This window comes from Marmota marmota, unplaced genomic scaffold, assembly GCF_001458135.2.
Source record: "Marmota marmota marmota unplaced genomic scaffold, marMar, whole genome shotgun sequence".
Classification (NCBI taxonomy): Eukaryota; Metazoa; Chordata; class Mammalia; order Rodentia; family Sciuridae; genus Marmota; species Marmota marmota.
Window position 1 is genome coordinate 27,390,895 of NW_026000019.1, and position 27,359 is coordinate 27,418,253.

Consider the following 27,359-nt stretch of genomic DNA (forward strand, 5'->3'; position numbering starts at 1 on the left):
AAGGAGATGTCCAGACCCAGACTTTATGATTATTATTTTTTCAATGCCAGTGCTGCTCAGTCCTCAGCATAATTTCAGTTTTCATGAAATAAACAGTGACTATATAAAATCCCATTTTTCTGAAAATGAAATCTCAGCTCAGGTGAAAGTTTCTTCTTTACCAAGAATTTGATTCTGTGTTCTATTGAGAATCAAGGTTCTCCAAGTGAAGGAAGCCGTGCTTGGATCCTCCTTACAAATCACAGTAGCATCACCTCACAATGCGGTGGTGTGTGTGTGTGTGTGTGTGTATGTATGTATGTATCTGCCTGTCTGAATTCATGAAAGTCAAAACTTAAGACTGTGGGTGACCCAAATTGCCATAGAGGTCGGGCCTACGATGCTGGAACACAGGCAGATGCTGGCGCAACTTTTGCAGAAAGTTGAGGTCAATTCGGGCAAGGCAGAGTCCTGGCCCTTCAGAGCAACGGGCCACCACTGTTCCCCAGGGGTCTACCACCATGCTGTGGCCATAACTTGCTCTTTTCTCATGATGGCGTCCACACTGTGCAGCTGCTACAACGTAGCACTGAGTTTCAATGGCACGGGCCCGAAGCAATACCTGAGGATGAGATATGTGTTAAGTACATGTAGCAACTACTAGGGAAGTGATAGGAAATGAATGTTACAGGCTGATCTACTCATTAAAACCATTGTATTTTGGTACTGGGGACTGAACCCCAGATTCTTTACCACTGAGTACATCCCCAGCCTTTTAAAATTTTGAGATGGGATCCTGTTTTGTAAGTTGCAGAGACTGGCCTCAGACTCACAATCCTCCTGCCTTAGCCTCCCAAGTAGTTAGGATTACAGGCAAGTGTTACTGGCTGTGCACATTGTAACCATTCTGATAATTAATTAGCAATGATTTACCAATACCAAATTAACTGTATGATAATATGAAAGGGAACTATCTAAAAAATGAATTTTCCCACTAAGTGGGAATGGGAAGAAAAATCTTTCAACTAGTTAGGCTAAAGGAGAATGAGGTTAAAAGAAGGCCCTTGCCAGGTGTGGTGATGCAAACCTGTAATCCCAGGGATTTGGGAGGCTGAAGCAGGAGTATCCCAAGTTCAAAACTCAGCAAATTAGTAAGGCCCTAGTCAACTTAGCAAGACAATAGTGCATGCCTATAACCCCAGCAACTCAGGAGACTGAGGCAGATCATTGCAGGTTTGAAGCCAGTCTCAGCAACTTAGTAAGATACTGTCTTAAAAAATAAAAAGGACTGGGGATGTGGCAGAGTGGTTAAGCACCTGTGGGTTCAATCCCTGGTACTAAAAACAAAAAAAAAACCCTAAAGTTTTGAAGAGGTGTCCTCTTACCTCCCAGTGGGCAGGGCCTGTAACAGATCCAAAAGCTGAAGGGTAGGTGAGTATTTCTGCTCCAGCTTGAGCCAATGCCAGAGAGAGTTCTGGGAACCGCATGTCATAGCAGACAGCTAGACCAATCTGAAATGAAAAAGAGAATACTTAGCCTCCTTGTCCTTTTTGTCATAATGTGTAGTACCTCCATTACCCCACTCCTCAGGGGTTTCTATATGCCATTACTACTTCAATATATTCCTATTCCCTTTTTTCTCCTTCCACTTCCATCTCATGACTCTTACCTTGCCTGCTGGTGTGCTGACAGGTGACTCAAGACTGGGCCCAGGCAGGGTACAATTACTTTCCCGCATAGGCTCCTGCCCTGGAATCTCTATATCACACAGATGTGTCTTCCTATAGGTGGCCACTATTGATCCTAGAGTAAGAGGGAGAAGAAATTCTCAGTGCTGGTGTTCTAGAAGCCCAAGTTAGCTGCTCCTCTCAAGGAGGAGATAGTACCAAACAAATCTGAAGAATCTGGGTTTAGATAGAAGAGCCCGGGAAGAGGCAGGCTAAAGGTTTATGAGATCTCACCCTTGCTGTTCAGAAGCACATGACAATTGTAGATTTTCTGAGTCTGCTCCCAGTCTTGGCCACGCTCATGGAAACCACCCAAGGACAGCCAGATTCCACATTCCCTGGGGGGAGGGGAGACTGACAACTCTTCTCAAGGCCCTACTCTCACATCTGGCAATCCAAGAACACTGTTATGGAAGATTCTACCTCTCCCTCCCCCTTTCCCGATACCTGGCAAGCTGGGTGTATTCTCCCAGAAGGTTCCCACTCAAAGGCTCAGACAGGCGTAGGGACTCTGCAGGGTCTCGAGCAATGTAATCAAATGCCTCAGGCAGGAAAGCCAAACAAGCACCCAGTCTGGCAGCTTCTCGAACCAGCTCAGCACATGTTTTGAAGTTCTGTTGCTTGTCTGGTGTAGATGTTACCTGGCACACTGCCACCAGGGGCAATTCCCAGGAAGAAGAGGAGTTGGCCATGGGCCTGGGTCTGTGAATGGCACAGACAGGATTAGATTTCCTAGCAGGGGGAAACTCAAGTTTAATGACTTATGTGGGGAGGCAGGAAGGCCTTTTTTCTTTTTTTGGTACCAAGGATTGAACCAAGGGTCACTTAACCACTCAGCCACATCCTCAGCCTCCCAAGCCACTGCTGTTACAGATGTGCATCACCCTAACACGCCTGACTTCGTTTTGATTCTGCTCTTATAGGGCATACTAACCCAGGGATAAGGGAGCTCCCCAGTTGAATGTGCTTTGGATGTCTTGATACCTCTGCTCCCCACCATTCAGTTAACAAACTGAATGTGAGCATCTACTTTGTGCCGGGCAGTAAAGATATAATAAAACATGTTACCTGGGCTGGGCACAAAGTCCTGAGAGTCGAGATATCCAAAGTCCGGGACGCAGAAGGGACAGGAGCTGGTGATGACGTATGGTGATGAAGCCCAGCCTGAGAGAGGAAGGTGAAAAATCAGGACACCAACCCTTATTCATGCAATACATTTCTAGGATTCTCTGGCGTCTACCCTTCATACTGTTAAGGTGAATCAGGGCCTTGCCAGTAAAAAAATCACCCATGTCTTCAGAAACACTTTTTACTGTAAGTAATTACGGGCTATGGAAAGAGTTCATAAAGTGGGAAGATCGAGTAGGGTTCTTTGATGGCGCTTGAATAACTCAACTTCCAGTGACCTCACGTTAAACTGAAGCCCTTTTCCTCTGCCAAACGTTTCCGCAGATCAAAAGTCATCTCAGAGCCGGGCGCAAGCCTGTAATCCCCAGAGGCTGGGGAGGCTGAGGCAGGAGGATCGCGATTTCAAAGCCAGCCTCAGCCAAAAAAAAAAAAAAAGCATGGCGCTAAGGAACTCGGTAAGACCCTGTCTCTAAATAAAATACAAAATAGGGATGGGGATGTGGCTCTAAGGTCGAGTGACCCTGAGTTCAATCCCCGGTTACCGCCCCCCTCCAAGGGAAACTTTTGTAGTTTTCCCAAACCTCTGTTCTCGACTATGCACAGCTTTACTATCTCAAAGCACATTCACCCGGAACCTCTGAAGGGAAGTTCATCCTCCTTAGTCCTCCCCCAACCCCCGCGCCCCGCTGCCCACCCGGAGGTAGGCAAGGGGCAGAGGATCAGATCCCCCGACTCGCACCCCCACCCTCCACTTAGCGCGTCCTTCCCAGCCTCTCCTCGGGGCAGAAATCTCGGTTGCACAAGTTAAAGCACCGCAGGTGGAATTCACTGCAGCGGTAGGCACTGGGAGTAAGCCCTACATGAAGGTAGAGCCAAAACCACGCAGGAGCGGACCCGAAGAACGTCCTGTAGCCAGCAGCGTCGGAGGAGTGGGCGGTAACTCCTAGACCGGACGTGACGCAAGGCGTGGGCTGAGCTGCGCAAGCCGGAAACCCAGTAGGCTGCGAAGATGGCGGAGAGTAGCGGTCGCGCCGGCAAGAGCAGCGGGAGCGGCGCGGGGAAGGGGGCGGTGTCGGCCGAGCAGGTGAGGAGCCGAGAGCGCAGAAGAGGGTACCTGGCCGAGTCTGGAGTCGATGAGCGAGAGGCGGGTCTGTGGCAGGTGCTAGCCTTTATGCTAGTCCCACATTTGCGTGACCACCCTGAGAGGGGAGGGTCCTCGGAGAAGCTAGCCGAATCTCTAGGGAGAGAGTAGGCGGGTGGGTAGGTGAGAGCCACTCCCCCTGGGGGTGCTGGATGAGTCTGGGAGAGGAGAAAGCCCCGGGATACAGGATCTGGGAGGATGCCAGGTTTAGATAGATTGTCGTTTTTCATGCCTCTCCTCAGCACCCTAAATAGGATATAGTTGGACTTGGCAGCTCCTAATGAATTTCATAGGGTTAATCAACGGACTAATGGTGTAGTCTTTTACATGACACTGAAACCACGTTGACCCACGTTGACAACCGCCGGCAATCCGCAGAGCCACGTGACTAACATACTCGAACAGTCTAGTATTCTATACTGTTTTGATGTGGGAGTCAGGTACTAAATTGACTTTCTTTAGATGCCAGAAATCTTCTTTTTTAATCTGCTGAATTTTTCCATAGTTCCTAACGTAGGAATGTCTGGTAAATTAATCAGAAAGTCCTTTGTGGCTCGTGATTTGCCAATAGTGGGGCTAGTGTTTAATCGGAGTGGGAAGAAATCTACACAATAAAAATGAAAACAGAGCTGGGGTTGTGGCTTAGTTGGTGGAGCGCTTGTCTAACTGGTGTGAGGCACTGGGTTTGATCCTTAGGGCCACATAAAAATTAAAAATAACAAGGTATTGTGTTCATTTACTATAAAATATTTTAAAAAATGAAAACAGCTAAATGACATTTATTTTAATTAAAGGTTCATTTATTAGCTTTTTGTCGAACAATTAATAAAGGCAAATATATTTCCATAAAGATTTTTAAAACTGCCCTTACCAAAGACTGTACTCTGGTGGAGTAAATAAGACGTGCAAAATGTGAATACAAGGTGGAAGATAAGTCTTCCAAGAGAAGTATAAAGTGCTGTGGGATTTGTGTGAGGAGGAACCTAGTACTTTTTGAGGGCCTACCATTTCCTAGGCACCAGTGGCTACAGGGAAACAGGTGAGTGAAACACACCTTGTCTTTAAGTTGCTCACAGACTTGAGAAAAGATAAGCCAAACAATAAGAATTTATGTGTTGTGCCTAAAGTCTTGCCTTTTTATAACAGCTAGAGAAAATACTCCTAACTGATCAAGGTTATGAGATTTTGGTAGGTGGGTAGAAAAAAAAGAAGCTATGGTATAGTGGGTATATAAGAGCATTCTTATACACTGGGGGACAGATAGACCTTGATTTAAATTCTATTTTTATTATTTAATTTTTATATACCAACTCCCATGAGTTATTTCTCAGCCTTCTTTATTTCTAAAAATTTAACATTACTCTCCTTATCAGTGTATTTAGAGGATTTGGCAACACAATTCATGCAGTTTTTGCACAGTGATTTAAGTACAGTGTGTGTTTAATAAATGTTAGCTTTGTTTTTTAGAGAAGAAATTTCTTCAGCTTAATTCTAAATGATGAGAAAAGTTAAGCAAAGAAAGAAGTGAAAGATTTTCTAAATAGAGATAAATTGTGTTCAGAAGCACAGAAGCATGAAACTGCTGGGCATGTTTGGAATGCAGGTGCTGCAAGACTTGAATATGGAGAGAAAGGGATAAAAGAGGAAATATAGAATGTTTCTTAAATTTCTGTCTTTGGTGGGTAATGATACCAAAGGAAAATGAGCAGGTTTAGGGAGAAAGTCACATTTGTTTTAGGTCTTTTTTTTAGGCTGGGAGTGGGATGTTGGGAAGGTGTACCAGGGATTGAACTCAGCAGCACTCGACCACTGAGCCACATCCCCAGCCCTAGTTTGTATTTTATTTTATTTATTTATTTTTGTTTGTTTTGTTTTGTACTGGGGATTGAACTCAGGGGTTCACTGAGCTACTTCTCCAGCTTGCTTATTTATTTATTTATTTTTAATATTTATTTTCTAGTTGTAGGTGGACACACAATATCTTTATTTCATTTTTATGTGGTGCTGAAGATTGAACCCAGTGCCTCACCACCACCAGGCAAGCACTCTACCACTGATCCACAACCCCAGCCAGCTTTTTATTTTTTGAGACAGGGTTTTGCTAACTTGCCTAGGACCTCTGAGTTGCTGAGATGGTCTCGAACTTCTAATCCTCCTGCCTCAGCCTCCACAGTCTTTGGGATTACAGGTGTGCTTCATCATTCAAGTAGACAGCTGGATGTATAAATTTTGACTAACAGAAAGTTGTAGTTATGATGAGGGATTGAGTTTATATGGTGGTTGTTTTAGTCAGCTTTTTTGCTGTTGTGACTAAAAAGAAAGGACAAGAACAATTTTAAAAGAGGGAAAGTTTATTTGGGGGCTCATGGTTTCAAAGGTCTCAGTCTATAAACAGCTGTCTGCATTCCTTAGGGCTCAAGGTGATGCTGAACATCATGGCCAAAGAGTTTGTGAAGGGAAGTGGCTCAACACATTACCAGAAAGCAGAAAGTGCCATTTGCCAGATACAAAATATATATACCCCAAAGGTACTCAGCTCCCCTAGGGATCCACCTCTTCCATATACACTCTACCTACCTTCAGTTACAACTCAGTTAATCACTATGAGGGAATTAATTCACTAATTGGGTTAAAGCTCTCATAATCCAATCATTTCACCTTTAGAAGCTTTTGGCATTGTCTCACATGAGCTTTTGAGGGACAGCTAATATCTAAACTGTAACAGTTATAATTGAAAACCATCATTTTCTGTGAAAAAGTGGAACAAGGTTGAATTGTTATTTAAGGGATGGTGGAAAAGCTTTTCAAAGGAGATTGACGAAAAGTGATAATGGAGTTCTGAGGATATTTCTCTAGCCTTTGTGTTCTGGAGAGAACACTGAGTGAAAATGTTTATATATTTTTTTATCAGTGCTGCAAATTTGAGACACATATCCTATACAAAGAAGGTGGAGTAAAGTAACATATTATGCAAGGCACTTCACTTGTTTTATCTTCTCTTATTTATTAATGCCATCTGAAGTAAGACTTTTGAATTTTAGAGGCTTTGGTTAACTTACCCAAGGTAAGTAATTGGAAGACTAGGACTTTTAATTGAGAGGCTTGAGTATACACACATACACACACACACATACATACATATATATGTCTCCCCCACTTAAACCATGGTTCTATTAGAGCTACTTCAGCTGATCTCTGAAGGATTGGTGGATTTTATTTTATTTTATTTTTTGGTACCAGGGATTGAACCCAGGGGCACTAACCACTTAGCCACATCCCCAGGCCTTTTTTGTATTTTATGTAGAGACAGTGTCTCACTAAGTTGCTGAGGCTGGCTTTGAACTTGTGATCATCCTGTTGGGATTGTGGGCATGTGGCACCACCCAGCTGGATTGATGGATTTGAACAGGTGATGATGAAATAGAGAATGTAGTAGGAAGAGGAGAACTGAAGAAAGCACACACTGATACGAAATCAGTGACTGATTAGTCTAGCTAGGTTATTTAGTATGTTATGAAGATGCTTTTAAAGCAAGTTAAATAAGGCCATAGAGGTCATTTCTGCATGGTAACAAATTTGAGGCATCTTTAATGTAAACAATGAGGGAGTCACAGAAGGATTTACATTGTAATATCAATTTTCCCCAGTTGTATAAAACAAAACATTTTTATTGTAGAAAACACAGGAAAAGGTACATACTAAGAAACAAATTACCCATAATCCTATTATCCAGAAGTAACTATCTTACCATTTTGGAGTATATGCTTTGAGAGGTTTGCCCACTTCCTTTGTGCTTTTGTATATATGTGTGGACTAAAAGGGGTGTGTCTCGGTCCATTTTTTATCGTCACAACAATACCAGAGACTGGGTAATTTATAAAGAAAAGAGATTTATTTTGGTTTAAGGTTTTGGAGGCTGGGAATTTCATGGCTATAGCAGTGCATCTGGTATGTGTATTATGACAGAAGGTTAAAGGGCAAGTGAGCACTTGCAGAAAGGAGATAGAACGAAGGGTAGTCTTTATTATATTAACAACCAGCTGTCATAATCCATTCCTACAAGAAAGGCATGATGATCTAGATACCTTTTATTTTTTAATTTACGCTTCCTAGGGGCACTTTACCACTGATCCACATTCCCAGCCCTTTTTACTTCTTATTTGAGATAGGGTATTGGTGAGTTGCTTAGGACCTTGCCAAGTTGTTGAGGCTGGCCTTGAATGTGTCTCAGCCTCCTGAGTCACTGGGATTACAGGTGTGCGCTACCATGCCCCGCTGGTTACCTTTTAAAAACTCTGTCACAAAAGGATCACAGGTTTGAGCAATTCAATTCGGTGAGACCCTGTCTCTAAATAAAACAAAACAGGGCTGGGGATGTGGCTCAGAGGTTGAGTGCCTCTGCATTCACATGAGTTTCAGAGGGGACAAGCCATATTCAAACTATAGCATTTCACCCTTGGCTCCCTGAAATTCATGACTGCTTTTGTTTTGTTTTGTTTTTCTTTTCTTTTTTTTTAATAAGGACTCTACTGACTAAGGTATATTCTCAGCCCTGATCTGTAATCTTTTTTTAAAATTTTTTATTTATTTTTTTTTAGTTTTCGGCAGACACACCATCTTTGTATGTGGTGCTGAGGATCGAACCCAGGCTGCACGCATGCCAGGCGAGCGAGCTACCGCTCGAGCCACATCCCCAGCCCCATCATGACTGCTTTTGTGTGTGTGTTTGGAAATTCCCCAGTTGTATAAAACAAAACATAGCATTCTACCCCTGGCTTCCTGAAATTCATGACTGCTTTTGTGTGTGTTTTTGGTTGGGGGATGTATTGGGGGATTGAACCTGTGGTAGCTTTACTATTAGCTAAACCCTCAGCCCTTTTTATATTTTATATTGAGACAGTGTCTCACTAATGTGCAAAGACTAGACTCTGACTTCTGATCTTCCTGCCTCAGCCTCCTGAACTATATATGTGTGTGTGAACTTTCTTTACAACACACCTATAATTCCAGCAGCTCTGGAGGTTGAGGCAGGAGGATCACCATTGGAGACCAGCTTTAGCAACTTAGCAAGATCTCAAACTAAAAATTTAAAAAGGCTGGGGATATAGCTCAGTGGTGAAACAGTTTTGGATTCACTCCCTAGTACCTTCAATAAAAATTAAAATGCAGTTTTTCTATTCCAGTGGTCTTAACTTGTTCCATCACCAACTCAAAAGTTCAGAATCTCATTTGAGAACCTATGAGATGAAAACAAGCTGTTTACTTCCAAAATACAATGGTAAGACAGGTATAGGGTAGATGTTCCCATTCCAAAATGGAGAAATAGGCCAGAAGGAAGGGGTAGCAGGCCTCAAGCAAATCAGAAATCCAAGAGGGCAGACATTAAGTCTTTAAGATTCCATAATATTTTTTCAACTTCTTTAAATGCTGGGGAGGTAGAGGGCAAGGGTAGAAAGTGTCAGGAAGCTTTGCCTCCATGACTTACTTGTCCATGGTTCAGCTTTCTTGGGTTGGAGATGCTCATTGGTGTCTGCAGTTTTCCCAGGCGGACTCTGCACATTGACTGTTCGGGGGTCCTGGCTGCTTCCACAACTTCACTAAGCATTGCCCAAGAAGTTTTTCTCTGGCAACTCTGCCCTTGAAGCGGGTTTCTGTTGGGGCGCCCCTGACTGTCCACTGCGCCCTTTGCAATTAGGTGGAAGAAGCCCATGCTTCCACAGCTCTTTCATTCTACATACATACAGAGTTACTATAACATGGGTGCTGCCAAGGCTTACCGCATCTGCCCTCTGGAGATGCAGTACAAACTGCACCTGAAGCTTCTTGAGCCAGGGTTGAAACATGCTGCGATGTGGAGAGCAGAGGCCTGAGGTAGTAGTACAGGGCAGTGATCTCAAACTTTCTCCTTCAGGACCCTAACATTCTGAGCCTGTCAGGGGAGAGCTCTGAAATGCCTTCAGAGCCTTATTGCCATTGTCTGAAGAACACCATCTGGCTGTCTTCTAGGTGTGCTAATTTCTTTAGCAACTGAATGAATGGCCACACTTTTGTGGGGGAGGGGGTACCTAGGATTGAACTCAGAGGCACTCGGCCACTGAGCCACTAGAGACAGGGTGTCACTGAGTTGCTTAGTGCCTCACTAAATTTTTGAGGCTGGCTTTGAACTCATCATCCTCCTGCCTCCACCTTCTGAGTGCAGGGATTACAGGTGTGCCACCATACCCGGTTGAGTGGCCACACTTTTGCATGTGTTTTTTTTTTTTGTTGTTGTTGTTTGTTTGTTTTTTTAATCTTTTTTTTTTTAAGTTGGACACAATACCTTTATTTTTATTTACTTATTTTTATGTGGTGCTGAGGATTGAACCCAGGACCTCGCACATGTTAGGCAAGCGCTCTACTGCTGAGCCACAACCCCAGCCCCTGCATGTGTTTTTTTTTTTTTCACTCTGTGCATAGCCAGGCTGAGTTTTCTAAATTTTTACACTGTGCTTCCCCTTTAATTATAATTCTGCCTGTAGGTTATTGCTTTCCTCTCACACCTCTGCATGCAGTTAAAAGTAGCTATGTAGGGGCTGGGGTTATGGCTGAGTGGTAGAGCTCTTCCCTAGCACATGTGAGGCACTGGGTTCGTTCCTCAGGACTACATAAAAATAAATAAAATAAAGGTATTGTGTCCAACTACAAATTTAAAAAAGTAGCTATGTAACAGTCTGAATGTTTTGCTGCTTAGCTATTTATTCAGGAATCCTAGTTCATCATGAGTAAGTTTTACTTTCCAGCAAGTCCTAGGGCATGGATACATTGCAGCCAAGTTCTTTGCTAATTTATAATAAGGTTGGCCCTTATTCCAGTTCCTAGTAGGATATTCCTCATTTCTCTCTGGGACTGTATCAGAATGGGCTTTGCTGTCTATATTTCTACCAGTATTCTGGACACAATTACTTAAGTACTCTCTAAGTAGTCCAGGTTTCTCTATGCATCTTGTCTTCTTTTTTTTTTTTAATATTTATTTATTTATTTATTTTAAATCTTTGGTGGACACAACATCTTTGTTGGTATGTGGTGCTGAGGATCGAACCCGGGCCGCACGCATGGCAGGCGAGCGCGCTACCACTTGAGCCACATCCCCAGCCCGCATCTTGTCTTCTTAACCCCACCAGAATTGCCCTTAATACTCTGGTGTTTGATATCCAGGCTTATTTCATATAACATTCACTTTAAAACTTCTAGCTTTGGGGTCTGGGGATATAGCCCACTTGGTAGAGTGCTTGCCTAATGCACACAGGCACTGGTTCAATCCCCAGTACCACCAGCTATTCCCTAGTTTCAAAGCCACTTCAACATTTTTAGGTATTATTATTACAGCACCCCCATCTCTGTGCCATTTTGGTCTCACTGTGTTTTCTGTTGCTATAACAGAATACTTGATAATGAGTAATTTATAAAAGAAAGATATTTATTTTGGCTTAAGTTTGGATTTATCCAAACCAATAGTAGAGGCATTTGGCAAGGGTGTCATAGCAGGGTGGATGGTGACAGGAAAGGGAAGCATGAAAAGAGAAAACATGAGGGCAGCCTGATTTTATAATAACCTGCCGGGTTTCTGTTCTCGTGAGTAAAAGGCTCAGGGGTCACTCCAGTAGAATTGGGCTAACTGGGCTGCACGAAATAACCACACAAGAGACACAAATACCCTTTTCTTTGGGATCACTGTGACTGCTCCTCTGACCTTAAGGGTCCACAGAAAGAGAGCAAGAGCATGCGCTGACCCCTTTTCTTGAGGAGAAGCTATTCAAATGAGGCAAGGGGTCAGGTTTCAGGGGGCTGAGTCTATCTTCATGATGTCCACTGTCAGCAGGTTGACTGACACCTGGGTAGGCCACACCCAAGGGCCCAGTAAGAGAAGGGGACACACACAAGGCACCTCCATGGAAGATTCTATCCTAAACTGGGCAAGGGGTTATATTACAAAGGAACAGGTGAGCGTAGCTTCACCCATGGGGCTGTAGCAAGACACACCCATGCACAAGACACAACCCTCAAACCCAAGAAGGATGGGGAAAGCTCTGCCACATTTCTGCAACTGAGTGCCTCAGCACCCAGCTGGGGAGTGTGACTCAGTCACGTGTAAGGTTGGTCTCCCACAATAACCTGCTGTCAGGTTATTATAAAAGATGAAAAAGATTAACTTGTTCTTGCAAGAAAGGCATTAGTCTCATTTGACTACCCAATCACTTCTTAAAACTCTCACCTCCCAATACTGCTTCAATGGCAAAGTTCAGCATGAGTTTTGGAGGGTAAAAACATATTTAAACATAACAGGAGGGCATATGTTTTTTACATATTTACATGTTTTATTTATAAAATTAGGATTATACAGTATGTACCGTTTTCTAATCTGTTTTAGGCTTAATGATTTATCTTGAATATTTTTCTATGTCATCCAAGTATTAGGAAGATTGAATTATCAGTGGTGTGTAGAATGGATTTGGAGAGTCCAAAAATAAGGAGATCCTTTAGAAGAATATTGCAGTAGTTCAGATTGGAATAGAAGTCTAAACTAGGGTGATGTCAAAGAGCCTAAGTGAAATTGCTAAGGTAAGTGTAATAAGTTTGGCAGTTTATGACTGTTACTTGGCTTTCTGTTGGTGAGGCAAAAATACCTGAAATAAATAATTTAAAAAGAAGAAAGATTTATTTAGGCTTACAGATCTGAGGTTTTAGTCCATGATCACTTGGCTTTGTGGTTTTGGACATGTGGTAAGGCAGAACATCATGGCAGGGAGTGTGTGGGAAGCAGAGAGAGAAACATACACACCAGGGACAAAATACACCCTTCAAGGGCATACCCCAAGTGACCTGCTGCCTCCAGTTATACCCTACCTCCTAAAGTTCCCACTTCCTCCCAAGAGCCCATTTAGCTGTGAATTCATCAGTAATCCATTGATTAGGTCAGAGCCCTCATGATCTAATCACCTCCTGAGGCCCCACCTCTGAACCCTGCTGCTTTGGGGCACACAGGTACTGGTTTAATCAATTTACAGTCATTTTGCTTGAATCACATTCTCCAAAGTGAAATTAATGAGTCAAAAAATTGTTAACATTTTTACAGCTTTAATTTTTTGAAAGGGATCTTAGGATTATACAGTATGTTCAATGAACTTTGGAGGAACATTTCAGATCAAAACCATAATACTGGCATCAGGGTGTGATCAAAGATGAAAACAGGGTGGTGTCATTAGTAGAAATGGGGGAGACAAGAAGAGAAATAGTTTAAAATGGGGCAAAAGATTATCAGTTCAGCTTTGAACAACCTGAACTTAAGATATTGTGCTACATTTAAATGGAGATGGTAGTAATAATAGTGGCTATTTGTTGACAATTTGTTATATGCTGGATATTAAGTCCTTGATAATTATTTTAATTCTCACAACATTCTATGAGACAGATGTAATCTCTATTTTATTTGTGAAGAAACAAATTTAGAAAAGAAGTAATCTGCTCATGGTTAGACTTTGGAGGCTTTTCTGTCTGATCTACAAACTCCTTCTGTAGCTCAGGTTGAGTACTTGCTTAATTTGTGGGAGCCTCTGTGTTCAATCCCCAGTACTGTTAAAGGGGGGAAAAATGGAAAAAGAATACTAACTGAAGTCAGGAGTAATGGCTCACACCTGTAATTCTAGTAATCCTAGCAACTCTGGAGGCTAAACAGGAGGATCACAAGTTCAAGGCCAGCCTCAGAAACTTATTGAGACCCTATCTCAAAATAAAAAAGAAAAAGGAATGGGGATGTAGCATATTGGTAAAGTGCCACTGGGTTAAATCTCCAGAATCCAACCTCCACCCCTGAAATTTTTTCTTTTCTTTTCTTTTTTTTAATGAAGAGAAGGAAGGAAGGTATGAGTACCATTAATTGACATAGTAAGGTCTAAAAAGTTTTCTTCCACAGAGAGTTGATACATTTGTCATAAAAGGGGGGCACTACACTGAAAAAAAGGTGGTTAGTGGAGCAAAATCCTGGGAAATGCTTTTCCAGATATATTCAGTCATAATTTTCTTTATCCTGTTCTTCCATTGAACTCATTAAGAGAAAATGTCATGTAAGAAAGACAACCTGAGGGCTGAGGTTGTGGCTCAGTGGTAGAGCGCTTGCCTAGCATACAGGAGGCACTGGGTTTATCCCTAGCACCACATAAAAAAATTAAATAAAGGTATTGTGTCCATCTACAACTAAAAATATTTAAAAAAGAAGACTACCTAAGGACCCTTTGGGGAAAAGGTAGATTTTGTAGGTTTTTTCCTGAATTTATCAAAACTGTATGGTATTAGCTGGGTGTTTTGGCACATGCCTGTAATTCCAACTACGAGGAAGGCTGAGGCAGGAGTATCACAAGTTTGAGGCCAGCCTTGGCAACTTAGCAAGACCCTGCTTCAGTGTTGCAAAATGACAACAACGAAAAAGTATATGGTATTAAGTAAAAACAGAGAAAAAACAAAAAAGGGACATAAATCAAATGGAAGTAATTTTGTAAGAGATTAATATATGGCAATCCAGGAATGATATATTAATTAAAAATGGATTCTTAGACAAACCTACGTAAAAGTCCCAGTTCTGTAGTTCACTGTGTTGTTTTAACCACTTCTCCATATCCCATCAGCCTTGGTCTCTTGACTTATAAATTGAAAGCACATGCCTTAACAATCATTTGGAGAGGGGACAATGCTAGGAATCAAACCCATGGCCTGATGTTTGCTAGGCAAGTGCTTTGCCACTGAACTGCACTTCCAACCCTGCTTTTGGTTTTTAGAATTAAATGAGATGAAAAAGTCTAGGATAGTATCTGGCACATGATTGGTGTTCCTTTTCTGTCCAAATTACAGAAGGCAGATTATTGTAGGACTATAGAAAAGATGGTATTTAAAAATGTTTCATTTGTATATTTGAAATGTCAAAGAAGATAATAAACAATGGAATGGTAGAAAATAACAATATAAATAGAGAAGATTTCTTATCAAAAATTTAAGGAAGGAATATATATATATATTTATATGTGTGCATATAGAAGTTGTTCTCATAGGAATGAGGATGACCAGAAATGCTTTCTAAGAGATTTTGAGTTGAAACCTGAAGAGAAAATTAGACCTAGGCAGAGAAATAAGGAAGGAGAGGTTCAGAAAATTACAACAGGTATGGTGAAGATTCTAAATGAATGCCTGAAGGGAAATGATTAGGGAAACTGCTGCTTTAAGACAGTAACGGTGCTTAGTTAAGGGAGGGAAGGACTGATGGGGAGAGGTAATAAGCAGGTCCTCATGGGGCTTGTTCACCATGTTGAGGAGTTTGGATTTTATCCCTTTAGCTCCAGAAACTGTTGAAGGTTTTAGGCAAAGGAGGAATGTAGTTAGATTTATATTTTAGGTCAATTTTGCCACAGTATGGAGAATGTGTTGAAGGGAGCAAATCTGGAGACAGTGTAGAACTCAAGAGGCTACAGTAGTAGTACAGGTGTTGGAGAAGAGGATGGGTTTGAGGTAGTTAGCAGATAGATGTAATTTACAGGTGAATTGGATGTGGATAGTGAGTCGAGGATGATTCCAAGGTTTCTGGAGTTAAAAGATCCCTTTTGGGACTGGGGTTGTGGCTCAGTGGTAGAGCACTTGCCTAACATGTGTGAGGCCCTGGGTTTGATCCTCAGCACCACATAAAAATAAGTAAATCAAATAAGATATTGTGTCCATTTACAACTAAAAATTAAAAAAAAAGATCCCTTTCTAAAAATTAAAGCTGTAAAAATGTTAACAATTTTTTGACTCATTAATTTCACTTTTAAGAATGTGATTCAAGCAAAATGACTGTAAAACTTTTGTAGTGTTGGTTCAAAGATATTTAACCCTAGTGTTATTTATTATAGGAAAAATGGAAACAATCTAAATGTCTCAACACAAAGTACAAATCTGTTCCCTAGGAAAAAAGCAGTTTTGAAAAATACATCAATCGAGGGGCTGGGGTTGTGGCTCAGTGGTAGAGTGCTTGCCTGGCACGTGTGAGGCACTGGGTTCGATTTTCAGCACCCCATATAAATAAATAAAATAAAGGTCTATTGACAACTAAAAAATATTTTTTAAAAAAAAGAGGAAATAAGATAATATTTTAAAAAAAGAACAATACATCAATTGGGGCTGGGGTTGTGACTCAGTGGTAGAGTGCTTGCCTAGCATGTGTGAGGCACTGGGTTGGATTCTCAGCACCATATATAAACAAATTAAAAAATAAAGATCCATTGACAACTAAAAATATATTTTAAAAATACATCAGTTGGATGTAAATGTTATATAGCCCTTAAAAAAATAAGAAATCCATGTCCTGTAGAAAATTGTGTACATGTAAATTACCACAATACAGAGTTAGAGATAAGGAACCCCAGTAAAGAGGCAAGGTTTGCCAGTTGTGGTGGCACACTGCTGTAATCCCAGCAGCTCCACAGGCTGAGGCAGAAAGATTACAACAAGTTCAAGGCCAGCCTTAGCAATTTAGTGAGACTCTGTCTCAAAAAATAAAAAGGCTCAGGATATAGGTCAGTGCTAGCCACTCTGAGTTCAGTCCCTAGTGCTGTAAAGGGGAAAAAAAAAAAAGGCAAATATGGCAATGACACTGGAGATTTTAATGGATATAAGAGATTTGACAGTGATTTGAATGGATGGGTTTAAGGGCTTCCATTCACTTCTGGATTTGGTGAGAAAGCCATAATAGTAGTTAATGTATTGCTTACAAAAACTCTTTTTCACACCTATTAGTTTACATGGTTCAACAACCATTTTCCAGGTAAGAACAGAGGCTCAAAGAGGTTAATCCAGCGTGGTTCTTAGTTCTAGTTGCCCATTAAATATTTGGGAAATACTAAGAATACTAAGGCTTGGGCTTTACCCTCACTGGTTGTTCTGAGACTCCAGTGTTCCATGTTTTTAAAATGCTCTCCAGATGGTTCTAACATAGCCAACACTGGGAATCATAGAATTAAATGTTTACCAATGTTTTACAGAGGCAAAACTAGGCATGGTGGTGCATGCTTGTAATCGCAGCAACTTGAGGGGCTGGGGCAGGAGTATTTAAAGTTCCAGGCCTCCTGAGCAACTTAACAAGACCCTACCTCAAAATAAAAAGGGTTGGGGTATAGCTCAGTGGTAGAGCACCCCTGGGTTTAATTCCCAGTACTAGGTGGTGGTGGTGGTGGTGGTGGTGGTGGTGGTGGTGATTGGCAGAGACAGAACTTGAAACCTATATCTGAGCCACATGTTTTTCTTCTTCTTTTTTCCTCCCATTTTCTTTCCATATTGCATCTCTTACTTTGCATCTGGTATTTCATTCCAGACACAGTCATAGACCCCTATACTGGAATCGATGGTGGTGTTGGTCTTAGTACCCAGTCTAATTTTCACAGTTTTCTTTTTCTCTGTTCAGTTTCTGGGGGAACTAGGAACAGGTAAAAATCACTTCCCTGGGCATTTACATATGTTAATTCTTATTGTTTTTTTTTTTTTGTTTGTTTGTTTTCTTTTTTGCTATCTCCAGTTTCTCATCCTTGAGTTTCAGTTGAGACATTCTCAGGAAGCCTGTATCAGTTTTATAGGCTACAAAAATGAATTCTGGCCTAATTCTGTGTTTGTGTTTTAAAGGAATGTTTTTGAAGAATGGAGGGTAGCTCACAGAATTGAACACAATAAAAGGAAAGGCTAAATACTGACCAAAGTTCAAGATTGTGGGCAGCGTTGGGGAACCCAGGAATAGGATCAGAGGGTCATCTCTCTAGAGCCTTTAGGCCCCTTAGCTTCAGTTACCTTTTGTACTTGTCTCTGCCCAGAATTCAGATATCTCTACAGTGTGTGGCAAGGGGCAAGAATCCTGTGATTATTGTCTCACAAGAACCCCACCAAATTAAGGAGGAGGAATTCCTTAAAAATATTCCTTAAAGAAAGAGAAAAATTTCCTCTAAGAAGATACCATGACTTAATCAGATTCTGGATGTTCTCCTAACATCAAATGGCCCACTTTTGGGATATATGTTATTAAATACAACAATGGATGGACTATTGTGTGTACCCAAGTAGGACTTGCACCTTGGTAAGTATGCCTTCTACCACTGAGGCATACCCCCCATCCCCAAGCTACCCACACACACGCTTTTTTTTGTACCAGGGATTAAACCACTGAGTGCTTAACTACTGAGCCACGTCCCCAACCCCCTTCCTTTTTTTTTTTTTGGAGATAGGGTCTCACTAGGGTGCTTAAAGTCTCATTAAATTGCTGAGGCTGGCTTCAAACATGCAGTCCTCATGCCTCAGCCTCCTGAGCTGCTGGAATTATAGGTGTGTGCTACTGCTCCCAGTTCCTGAGCTACTCATTAAAAGGCCCTTTCCAGACAGGCATGGTGTTGCATACCTGTAATCCTGGCTCAGGAGGCTGAGATAGGAGGGTTGTGAGTTCTGAAACCAGCCTCGGCAATTTGGCGAGGTTTTAAGCAACTCGGTGAAACCCTGTCTCTAAATAAAATACCAAAAAGGGGCTGGGGGTGCTGGGGGCTGGGGATATGGCTTAAGCGGTAGCTTGCTTGCCTGGCATGTGCGGGGTGCTGGGTTCGATCCTCAGCACCACATAAAAATAAAAAATAAAGATGTGTCCGCCAAAAAAAAAAACTAATAAATAAATTTAAAAAAGGGGGGGGGGCTGGGATGTGGTTCAGTGGTTAATAAGTGCCCCTGAGTTCATTCCCCAGTACCCAAAAAAAAAAAAAAAGCCCTTTCTGATAGCCTTCTTTACCTGCAAGTAAGTCTAGACTTCCAGAAAGTACTCCAGTACCTCTCCATCCCTATTTCTGTCACCCAGGCAAGTGCTCTACCACTGAGCTACATCCCCAGCCCCCAGTCCTATGTTATAAATGTCTTCTGCACCAAACTAAAAACTACAAGAAGCCAAAGTACAAATCTGTTCCCTAGCAAATACCTCACACATGGTCAGCTCTCAGAAAGTGTGTAATGGAATGGAATTCCAGACAGATTAAAGGAGATTGCAAACTTTTGTTCCACTCCTTTTTCAAGATAGGTATCCACTATAACACCTGTGTAAAACCTGTCACCCTATGTGCTGTTTTTACTATCTACCATTTCTACTGTCTCCCCTCTCATCTCTTTCTCACACACCTTAGGTAATTGCTGGCTTCAACCGCCTTCGGCAGGAACAGAGAGGTCTGGCATCCAAAGCAGCTGAGCTGGAGATGGAGTTGAATGAGCACAGGTGAAAAAATCAGGGAGAAGCAAATAATAGAAAATTGAATGGGCCATCTTGTGAGGGAGGGTTGCAGTAGTGTGGGTCTGAATTCTGAGGTCCTGCCTTGTCCTCTTCCCAGCCTAGTGATTGATACACTGAAAGAAGTAGATGAAACCCGAAAGTGCTACCGCATGGTTGGAGGCGTCCTGGTGGAGCGGACTGTCAAAGAGGTGCTGCCTGCTTTGGAGAATAACAAGGAACAGGTGAGCAGGAGTCCTTACGTAGTAGGTTGGGCAACAAAGGGGTAAAGAAGAAGGGAGCCTAGGGATTTAGGGAAGATGGTGGCAGAAAGTCTGCAAAGAAAATCATATTGAAGATGGTACAAATAGCTTACTTATTAGGCTAGGCCTTTTATCCTAAGACTAAATCCTTAGACAAGAAGAGTTGCTGGCTTCAATTACCCTTTCCGTGGGCTCTTTCATGCGGTTGAATTGGATGGGGGATTAGAGGATTGTTTCTTTATGGACACTTTTATCAAAATCATCTGAACAACTAGTTTAAAATGGAACTTTCAGGACCCTCTGAATCAGAGCCTTGGGGATGCTGTGACATTTTAAAAACAAGCAGCTCAGGTGATTCTTATGTATATTAAAGTCTGTAAACCACTGTGTTTGAGAAGGGGTCACTTTAATGTCTGGCTTCCACTATTAACACTCGGTTAAAGATGAGGTTAGAAGTGTCTTTCACTTCCTTTAACTATAGTTCATTCCAGATATGGCAAAGGGAGACCTAAAATTCTGATGTACTTCTTGTTGTTTGCCCTGTAGATACAGAAAATCATTGAGACACTGACACAGCAGCTTCAGGCAAAAGGAAAAGAACTGAATGAATTCCGGGAAAAGCACAACATTCGTCTCATGGGGGAAGATGAGAAACCAGCAGCCAAGGAGAACTCAGAAGGGGCTGGGGCCAAGACCAGCTCAGCTGGAGTGTTGGTCTCCTAGGGAACAAGACCTCTGCATTTTTTTCTACCCTGACTCCCACTTCTGATCTCTTTATTGTTATTATTATTATTATTTTCTCTGCTATTGTAATATTTTTTTTTTTTTGTTAATTAAATGTTTTGGTCAGAATGCTTAGCTGTAGCTTGGAACTTTCTCCCAATTAGGGGTGGAAATTGCTTAAGAGCAAGGGACAGTGTATGATTTGTGAGTTTTGTTTCCATGGGGTTAATGGCTCACAACCTCAGAACAGACCCAAACTGTGTCCTTTCCCTTGCAAATAAAGATGTGTCTACTTATTTACTGCCCTTCAAAAAAAAGAAAAAATTTAGAGACAAATGTCGATTCTCAATTGAAATTTAATAAGCACTTGAAATGAGGCAGATAGCAGTAGTGATAATGCTTTATGGGTTTGCAACCAAACAGAGTCTTGGCAGTGTGTTTGACACTATTTTTTAAATAAAGAGGTCCAGGATGCAAACCTGTGGGTTAGCTGTCCTGCCATCCTCACCAAAACCCCCAACCAGGTAAAGCTGATCATTCCAAAGACAGGTTCGATGGCCCACACGTTTCAGCCCACGGTCTGCACAGGGGAAGTGGAACCACAGAGGAGATTTGCCTGTTGGATAGGGGCAGAGGATGATTACTGAGGTAGAAATGCACTTTGTCACCCATGGGACTCTTTTTTTTGGCCTGTTAGAAGTTTGACCCAGGAAAGCTCTACCACTGAACTACACACCCAACCCTTTTTATTTTGAGATAAGTCCTCACTAAGTTTACAAAGCTGGCCTGGAACTTGGGATCCTTTTGTCTCAGCCTCCTGAGTAGGTGGGATTATAGGCATGCACTTTTTTTTTTCCTCACTCGATTTGTGGGCCTCTTCAGTAGACCCACAAATATTCTGTGTACTCCTTGTAAACGAATTCCTCCTCCCTACCCCATACTTGTTTTTGTTTGTTTGGTACCAGAGATTGAGTCCAGGGGCACTAAGCCACATTCCAGCCCCTTTTTAAATTTTTATTTATTTTTTTGGTACCAGGGATTGAACCAAGGGGCACTCGACCACTGGGGTACATTCCCAGACCATTTTTTGTATTTTATTTACAGGCAGGTCTCACTGAATTGCTTAGAGCCTCGCTAAGTTGCTGGGGCTGGCTTTGAACTCAAAATCCTCCTGCCTCAGCCTCCTGAGCCACCGGGATTACAGGCATGCCACTGGCCCTCCATACTCTTTCTGTAGTATATAGATTCTCCTCTCTTCCCACCTCCCCTCACTTCCCTTCAGCCATTAGTTTGACTCTCACGGGTATCATAGATGTAGAGGTCATTGCAGATGGTGTCTCTAGCTCTGGTCAGACTTTCTCCACCAAACAGCACAGCAAAAGGCCCCACCACAGAACATGAGTGATGACGCAGTCCCCGGGGTCCTTGCCGGGACCCCTGCCCCTTGCTCACAAGCCTTGCAAGCTGTTCCACCAAACGAGGGGCAATAGGAGGTTCCTCCTTGGGGGAGAAAGAAGGGACTGTCTGTAGGGTTTTGGGCCTCACAATTTTAACCCCCTTAGTGATGTGAGCAGATAATACCTTAATCTTCCCTTGACTCCATTGCCCAGCTATTTCTGGTTCAGCGGAGTTGCAACCCCCAAAGAGCAATAACTGATGACCAGGGTGGGGCCCAGGAGTTTGGAGCAGGGCGGCACAGTGACCTGAGCGGGAGACTGTGTGGTAGTCTTCTTTGTAGCTGTGGATATGCAGAAATTCAGCTCTGAGTGGGGTTTTCGGGAAATGTAAATTTACTGCCTTTTCCCCACTACCCTTGCAGAGGACAGAGAGGATGCCTGGGTAGATCCCAGGGAAAAGCAAGGTTATAGAGGGTTCAGCTATTTTAGACAGAGGAAAGAGGGTGGTAGGGCGAGGATATGGATTATTTGCCTGAAAAGTTTAATTTTTGCTTTCCCAAAGTGTAATGAAAGGTTTTGGGCAGGGGATACCATACCAATAGGTGCGGGCACTCGGGTCCAGAGTTAAGGTGTAGATGCTTCCATATCGTCGCTGAGTGCGGGTACCACCCTCTCGGCCAGCCACCCTCAACTCCCGATCGGAAAGGCGAGTGCAGGTGTGACTACTGAGGCCAGCAGGAGGGCAGTTGTCAGGGGTCGCCGTCCACGCTTCCCACACTCCATGCTCTGTGTCCAGCACCTTCACTGTGGCCAGGCGTCGCGACCCGTCCCAGCCGCCCACCACGCAGAGCCAACGCCCGCCCACGTTTGCCGCGTCGTGGTGACTGAGCAGGGGGCTGTCCCTGGCTTCCAGCCGTACAGCCTGGCCCCCAGTCGGGTCGAAGACCACCGTATCACTGCTGGGCTTTCTCGCTCCACCTGTTAGAAGACCCCCCACCAGATAGAACCGTCCCCGCAGTTCGGTGCACGAATGGAAGGCCCGAGCCAGGAGTGCGTCTCGAGCCACCGGCCTCCAGCTCCAGCCTGAGACCTCCACCCGACTCGGGGGCATCGCCACCGCCATGGGTGCCGAGAAAGCAGCGGTGTCTGCGTCCCGTACCGCACCCTTACATGCGAGGCCAGGCACTTTTCCTTCCGTGAGCCTCCCTGGGAACCTTCCCTCTAGGACACCGGCCCAGGTCCCCCACCTTAAGTCGGTGCCTCCTCTCCGCGGTCGCTTAGCAACCACTGCAGTGACTGCAGCGCGACCGCTGCAAACTGAAGGTCGCAAAGCGCCGGTTACCATGGAGACAGGAGACCTGGGGAGCTACCAGGAGTGATAACGGTAGTATCGCTCAGGCGACAGCAGATGTGCTTTGTCAATCATAATCCTGAAAGATTGTTAACCTCAGAAAGTCGAGGAGTATCCAGCTCCTCAGAAGAATCCCTGTTAGCTGACTTGACACCTGAGTTTCAGGTGAAGCGCCACCGGGACGGGGAGGGACTGGGTCCTTTTGGCTTCAATGTTTCCAACTTGGATTGATTTCCTAGGGATGAGGCAGGAAGCACTAACGTGTCAGAGGGTGAGGAAGTGAAAGTGGACTGAGCACTGGCCTGGGAGTCACGAGATTGGGTAGACCCAGATATTCCCAACTCTCTAGGTCCCTTCAGCTTTCTCATTTATGAAATGAGATATTGGTTTCTCTCAGGTGTTTTCTTTACCATTCGGTGGTAAAGGCCTTGAAGGTCCTGATTGGGTGCGAGAGTCCTCTAAGCTCTGGCCACTAGAGGGTAGTAGAACCCAGTCTGTCAGGGTCCAATGGTGGGGATGGAGGGAATGATGTGTGTGTGTGTGTGTGTGTGTGTGTGTGTGTGTGTGTGTGTGTGTGCTTGGTTTAGTTGGGGTCTGGGAGGGAAAATCCCTTAGGGATACTTGAGGCTTAGACGAGTTTTAACTACAGAGTCCTGGGAAGAATAACTTTTTATTTCATTTTGTCTCATCAGACTCCAACAACTTATGGAAACTGAGGCACTGTGCATTTGGAACTCAGGATTAAGGGCAGGGAGTTTCTCCTGATAAGATCCAGGGCAGAGGAAGCTGCCCAGCCTTAGAAGATGGGTGGGGGTGAAGTTGAGGAGGAGTGAGAAAAACACATTCCTGCCCCTCCCTCATATTTTCCTTTTATTCAAGGCAGGTTTCTGAACTTCTTAACTCTGTCCCTTCAGGACCCAGTGAAGAATGAAGAGGCCCAGATCTAAACAGAATAGTTTCAGCTGTGGGAGAAAATGCAGACATATTTCGTAGCCCATCTGGTGTAGACAGAAATAGGATCTGTTTCTGCCCCAGGGTTGAGTTGTAAGTGGGAATGACGGCTTCTATTTTTGCCTTTGGTTTCTACCCATCAACTTGCTTCCCACTATGCCAGAGAAACTGAGGTCATAGAGAGTGGGCAAGGCACTGGGACAAGGTGGCACACATCTGTGATATCAGCAACTCGGGAAGCTGAGGCAGGAGGATCTCAAGTTCTAGGCCAGCCTGGGCAACTTAGTGAGATCCTGTCTCAAAATAAAAATTAAAAGAACTGAGGATGTAGCTCAGTGGTAAAGGATCCCTGGGTTCAATCCCTAGTACTACAAAAACAAACTAGAGAGAGAGAGAATATACACCAAGGCTTCCGTGGGGGTGGACATATAATTCAGGGGGCTGACAGTATAGCAGGGCTTTTTCCCTCCTGATTCCAACTCTTGGTCCTCAGAGAAAACAGCATAGAGAGGGTATGGGTAGGAAGGCACAGACTAGAAGATTATCAGTCTGTGATAATCTTAGCTTTCTGATCAGGTGGGTTTCCCACCTGATCAGAAAGCTAAGATTCAGCAATCTCAAGAGTTGCTGCCCAACTATAGCTTTCCCTATGCCTCTCAGGCAAGATTCTCAGTTTTCCAAGATCATGCTAAAAATCTCTTTAAAAAGCAACAAGGCTGGGCAAGGTGGTACATATCTGTAATCCTAGGGAGGCTGAGGCAGGAGGATCACAAGTTCAAGGCTGGCCTTGGTAACTTAGTGAGGCTCTAAGCAACTTGGTGAGAACCTGCCTCAAAATAGAAAGTGGTGCTGAGGATGTAGCTCAGTGGTAAAGCATTCCTGGGTTAAATACCCAGGATACACAGACACACACACACACACCCATATGTATATGTATGTGTATATATATGTATACACACACACACATACACACATACATGTACACACACACATGCACACACACCTGGCATTATGGTGTAACCCTGTAGCTACTCAGGCAGGAAGATTGCAAAATAAATTTGAGGCCAGCCTGGGCAACCTAGTGAGACCCTGTTTCAAATTAAAAAAAAAAAAAAAGACTGACAATATAGCTCAGAGGCAGAGCACTTGCATAGCATGCATGAGGCCCTGGGTTTGATTCCTAGCATAGCCAAAAAAAATAAATAAATAAAAATAAAAAACAAGACAAAACCACAAAACCAAAAAAACCCAACAACTAAGCCACATAAAATTAATTTCTAATGTCCTTTGCTGAAATCTGAAAGCCAGCCTTCTCTTTAAGGCTTCTGTCTTACCTCCCAATAGGTGGAATCAGAATTGACACACTTCTAAAATTAGGCTAGGAACTGCCTGGGAGGTGGGGTCACTTTGCCAAAACTTTATTGGCCTATAAGTCCGTTTCATGCTCTTGCTTGTGCCTGTTTTGTTCTGCCAGAATGTTATTTTCTGCCTCTTCTGGAGAAAAATGGGAACTCCCCACCCCAGGGGCCTTTCCAGCTTCTCTCTTCTAGCTTTGTGTTTCTGGCTCCAACTTTGAGCCTTAGCAGTAGGCATTTCACTTGGTTGGACATGGAGCCTGAACCACACGCTCCTTGACTATACCTCGTCCAGTTCTCTACCTCCTCCAGTTCCACCTGGTGTGACAGGTAGTCTGTTCATTGCTTTGCTAACTCCAGACTCGGGGAGAGAAACTTTCCAGAACTTCTACTTCCTCTGCTTAGACTGAACCAAGCTCATATTTTGGAGGAGACAGGAAAGAAAACAGGAGGTAGGGAAGGGAAGGGAGAGGGAGAGGAGAAACAACAAACAAACAAACAAATACTTAGCATGATATTTTCAGTTCCATTCATCATTTACCTGCAAATGCCATAATTTCATTCTTCTTTAAGACTGAGTAATAGTCCATTGTGATATATACCACTTTTTCTTTATTCATTCATCTGTTGAAGGGCATCTAGTTTGCTTCAATAGTTTAGCTATGGGGAATTGAACTGCTGTAAACATTAATGTGGCTGCATCACCATAGTATGCTGATTTTAAGTCCTTTAGGTATAAACTGAGAAGTAGGATAGCTGGATCAAATGGTGGTTCCATTCCAAGTTTTTCTGAGGTATCTCCATACTGCTTTCCAGAGTGGTTGCACCAATTTGCAGTCCCACCAGCAATGTATGAGTGCATCTTTTTCTTCCACATCCTCATCAACACTTATTGCTTGCATTCTTGGTAACTGCCTTTCTGATTAGAGTGAGATGAAATCTTAGAGTAGGTTTGGTTTGCATTTCTCTAATTGCTAGAGATGAACATTATTTCATATGTTTGTTGATCCACTCTATTTCTTTTTCTGTGAAGTGTCTGCTCAGTTTCTTAGCCTATTTATTGATTGGGTTATTTGTATTTTTGGTGTTATGTTTTTTGAATTCTTTATATAACCTGGAGATTAGTCTTCTATCTGAGGTACATGTGGTCAAGATTTTCTCCCATTCTGTAAGCTCTTTCTTCACATTATTGATTGTTTCCTTTGCTGAAAAGAAGCTCTGTAGCTTGAATCCATCCCATTTATTGATTCTTGATTTAACTTCTTGTGCTTTAGGGGATCATTGTTGAGTGGTGGGAACTAAGGGCACAAGAGGGAAGTACCTAAGTGATCCCACCTATGGGAAGTAGGCATTCAGAAATTTCTCTTCAGGTCTTATTCTGTTTCAGATTTTGTCTCAGCCACTTTGTATCTTTACATATCTCCTCTTCAATAACACCAAGTGTGTTTGTGATTCCTCTTTTTATTTTAATTAGTTGTTTTGGTCCTGGGAATTGAAGCCAGGGGCACTCTACCATTGATCTACATCCCCAGTCCTTTTTATTTTGAGACAAGGTCTTGCTAAATTGCCCAGACTAGCCTCTTCCTGCTTTAACCTCCTGAGGTGCTGGGATTACAGGCATGTGCCACCATAACCAGCTTTTTTTTTTCTTTTCTTTTTCAATATATCTTTCTAAATTTCCTTCTGTCTCTCACTGTTTGAATTTATATGTTTCTCTCTCTGGGATGCTGCACTTTTTTTCTTTGCTGAGCTGAGCCAGCCATCTGACTTTCCTGGAGGGGTTTTGGAACTTTCCAGGAATGGCCAGACTTCCTTCTGTCTGCATACTAGAATTGTATCACCACCTTGAGGATCCCTGGGCATTGTCATAGGCTTTGATTACTGATGAAGATTTGAGTGAGTGGGACCTCAATATGTGGGAATTTTACAGAGACTAGGATTTCACCATAGAACACCTTAGTGGGTGGAGTCCTGGACCCAAGGAGGGAAACAGACTAGCAAGAATTCCCAGACCTTTTTATTTTTTTATTTTGAGACAGGGTCTCTGTAAGTTGCCCAGGCTAG

General features: G+C 43.0%; 3 protein-coding genes across 8 annotated transcripts; 1 reads left to right on the plus strand and 2 right to left on the minus strand.

Annotated features, from left to right (window-relative positions):
- Positions 1 to 17: 17 nt before the first annotated feature.
- On the minus strand, positions 18 to 3,790 carry Nit1 (nitrilase 1). Of its 5 annotated transcripts, none has more exons than XM_015491958.2 (7): positions 3,729 to 3,790; positions 2,775 to 2,870; positions 2,154 to 2,408; positions 1,941 to 2,044; positions 1,649 to 1,782; positions 1,365 to 1,490; positions 18 to 601 (listed from the first exon to the last, which is right to left on the minus strand). In XM_015491958.2, exons 3-7 carry the CDS (start codon positions 2,396 to 2,398, stop codon positions 335 to 337), a joined length of 876 nt encoding a protein of 291 aa, XP_015347444.1. In that variant the 5' UTR covers positions 2,399 to 2,408; positions 2,775 to 2,870; positions 3,729 to 3,790; the 3' UTR covers positions 18 to 334. The 5 variants fall into 5 exon arrangements, with proteins under 5 accessions (XP_015347444.1, XP_015347442.1, XP_015347443.1 ...); XM_015491956.2 differs by having other exon boundaries at positions 3,695 to 3,788; XM_015491957.2 differs by having other exon boundaries at positions 3,648 to 3,772.
- Positions 3,776 to 20,370, plus strand: Pfdn2 (prefoldin subunit 2). Its single transcript, XM_015491969.2, has 4 exons — positions 3,776 to 3,918; positions 19,176 to 19,264; positions 19,377 to 19,500; positions 20,065 to 20,370. The coding sequence occupies exons 1-4, from the start codon at positions 3,844 to 3,846 to the stop codon at positions 20,239 to 20,241; spliced, it is 465 nt and encodes a 154-aa protein (XP_015347455.1). The 5' UTR covers positions 3,776 to 3,843; the 3' UTR covers positions 20,242 to 20,370.
- A 209-nt stretch (positions 20,371 to 20,579) lies between these two features.
- On the minus strand, positions 20,580 to 22,934 carry Klhdc9 (kelch domain containing 9). 2 transcript variants are annotated; one of them, XM_015491954.2, is made up of 4 exons: positions 22,235 to 22,933; positions 21,823 to 21,979; positions 21,543 to 21,741; positions 20,580 to 20,857 (listed from the first exon to the last, which is right to left on the minus strand). In XM_015491954.2, exons 1-4 carry the CDS (start codon positions 22,759 to 22,761, stop codon positions 20,694 to 20,696), a joined length of 1,047 nt encoding a protein of 348 aa, XP_015347440.1. In that variant the 5' UTR covers positions 22,762 to 22,933; the 3' UTR covers positions 20,580 to 20,693. The 2 variants fall into 2 exon arrangements, with proteins under 2 accessions (XP_015347440.1, XP_015347441.1); XM_015491955.2 differs by lacking the exon at positions 20,580 to 20,857 and having other exon boundaries at positions 21,581 to 21,781; positions 22,235 to 22,934.
- Positions 22,935 to 27,359: the final 4,425 nt, after the last annotated feature.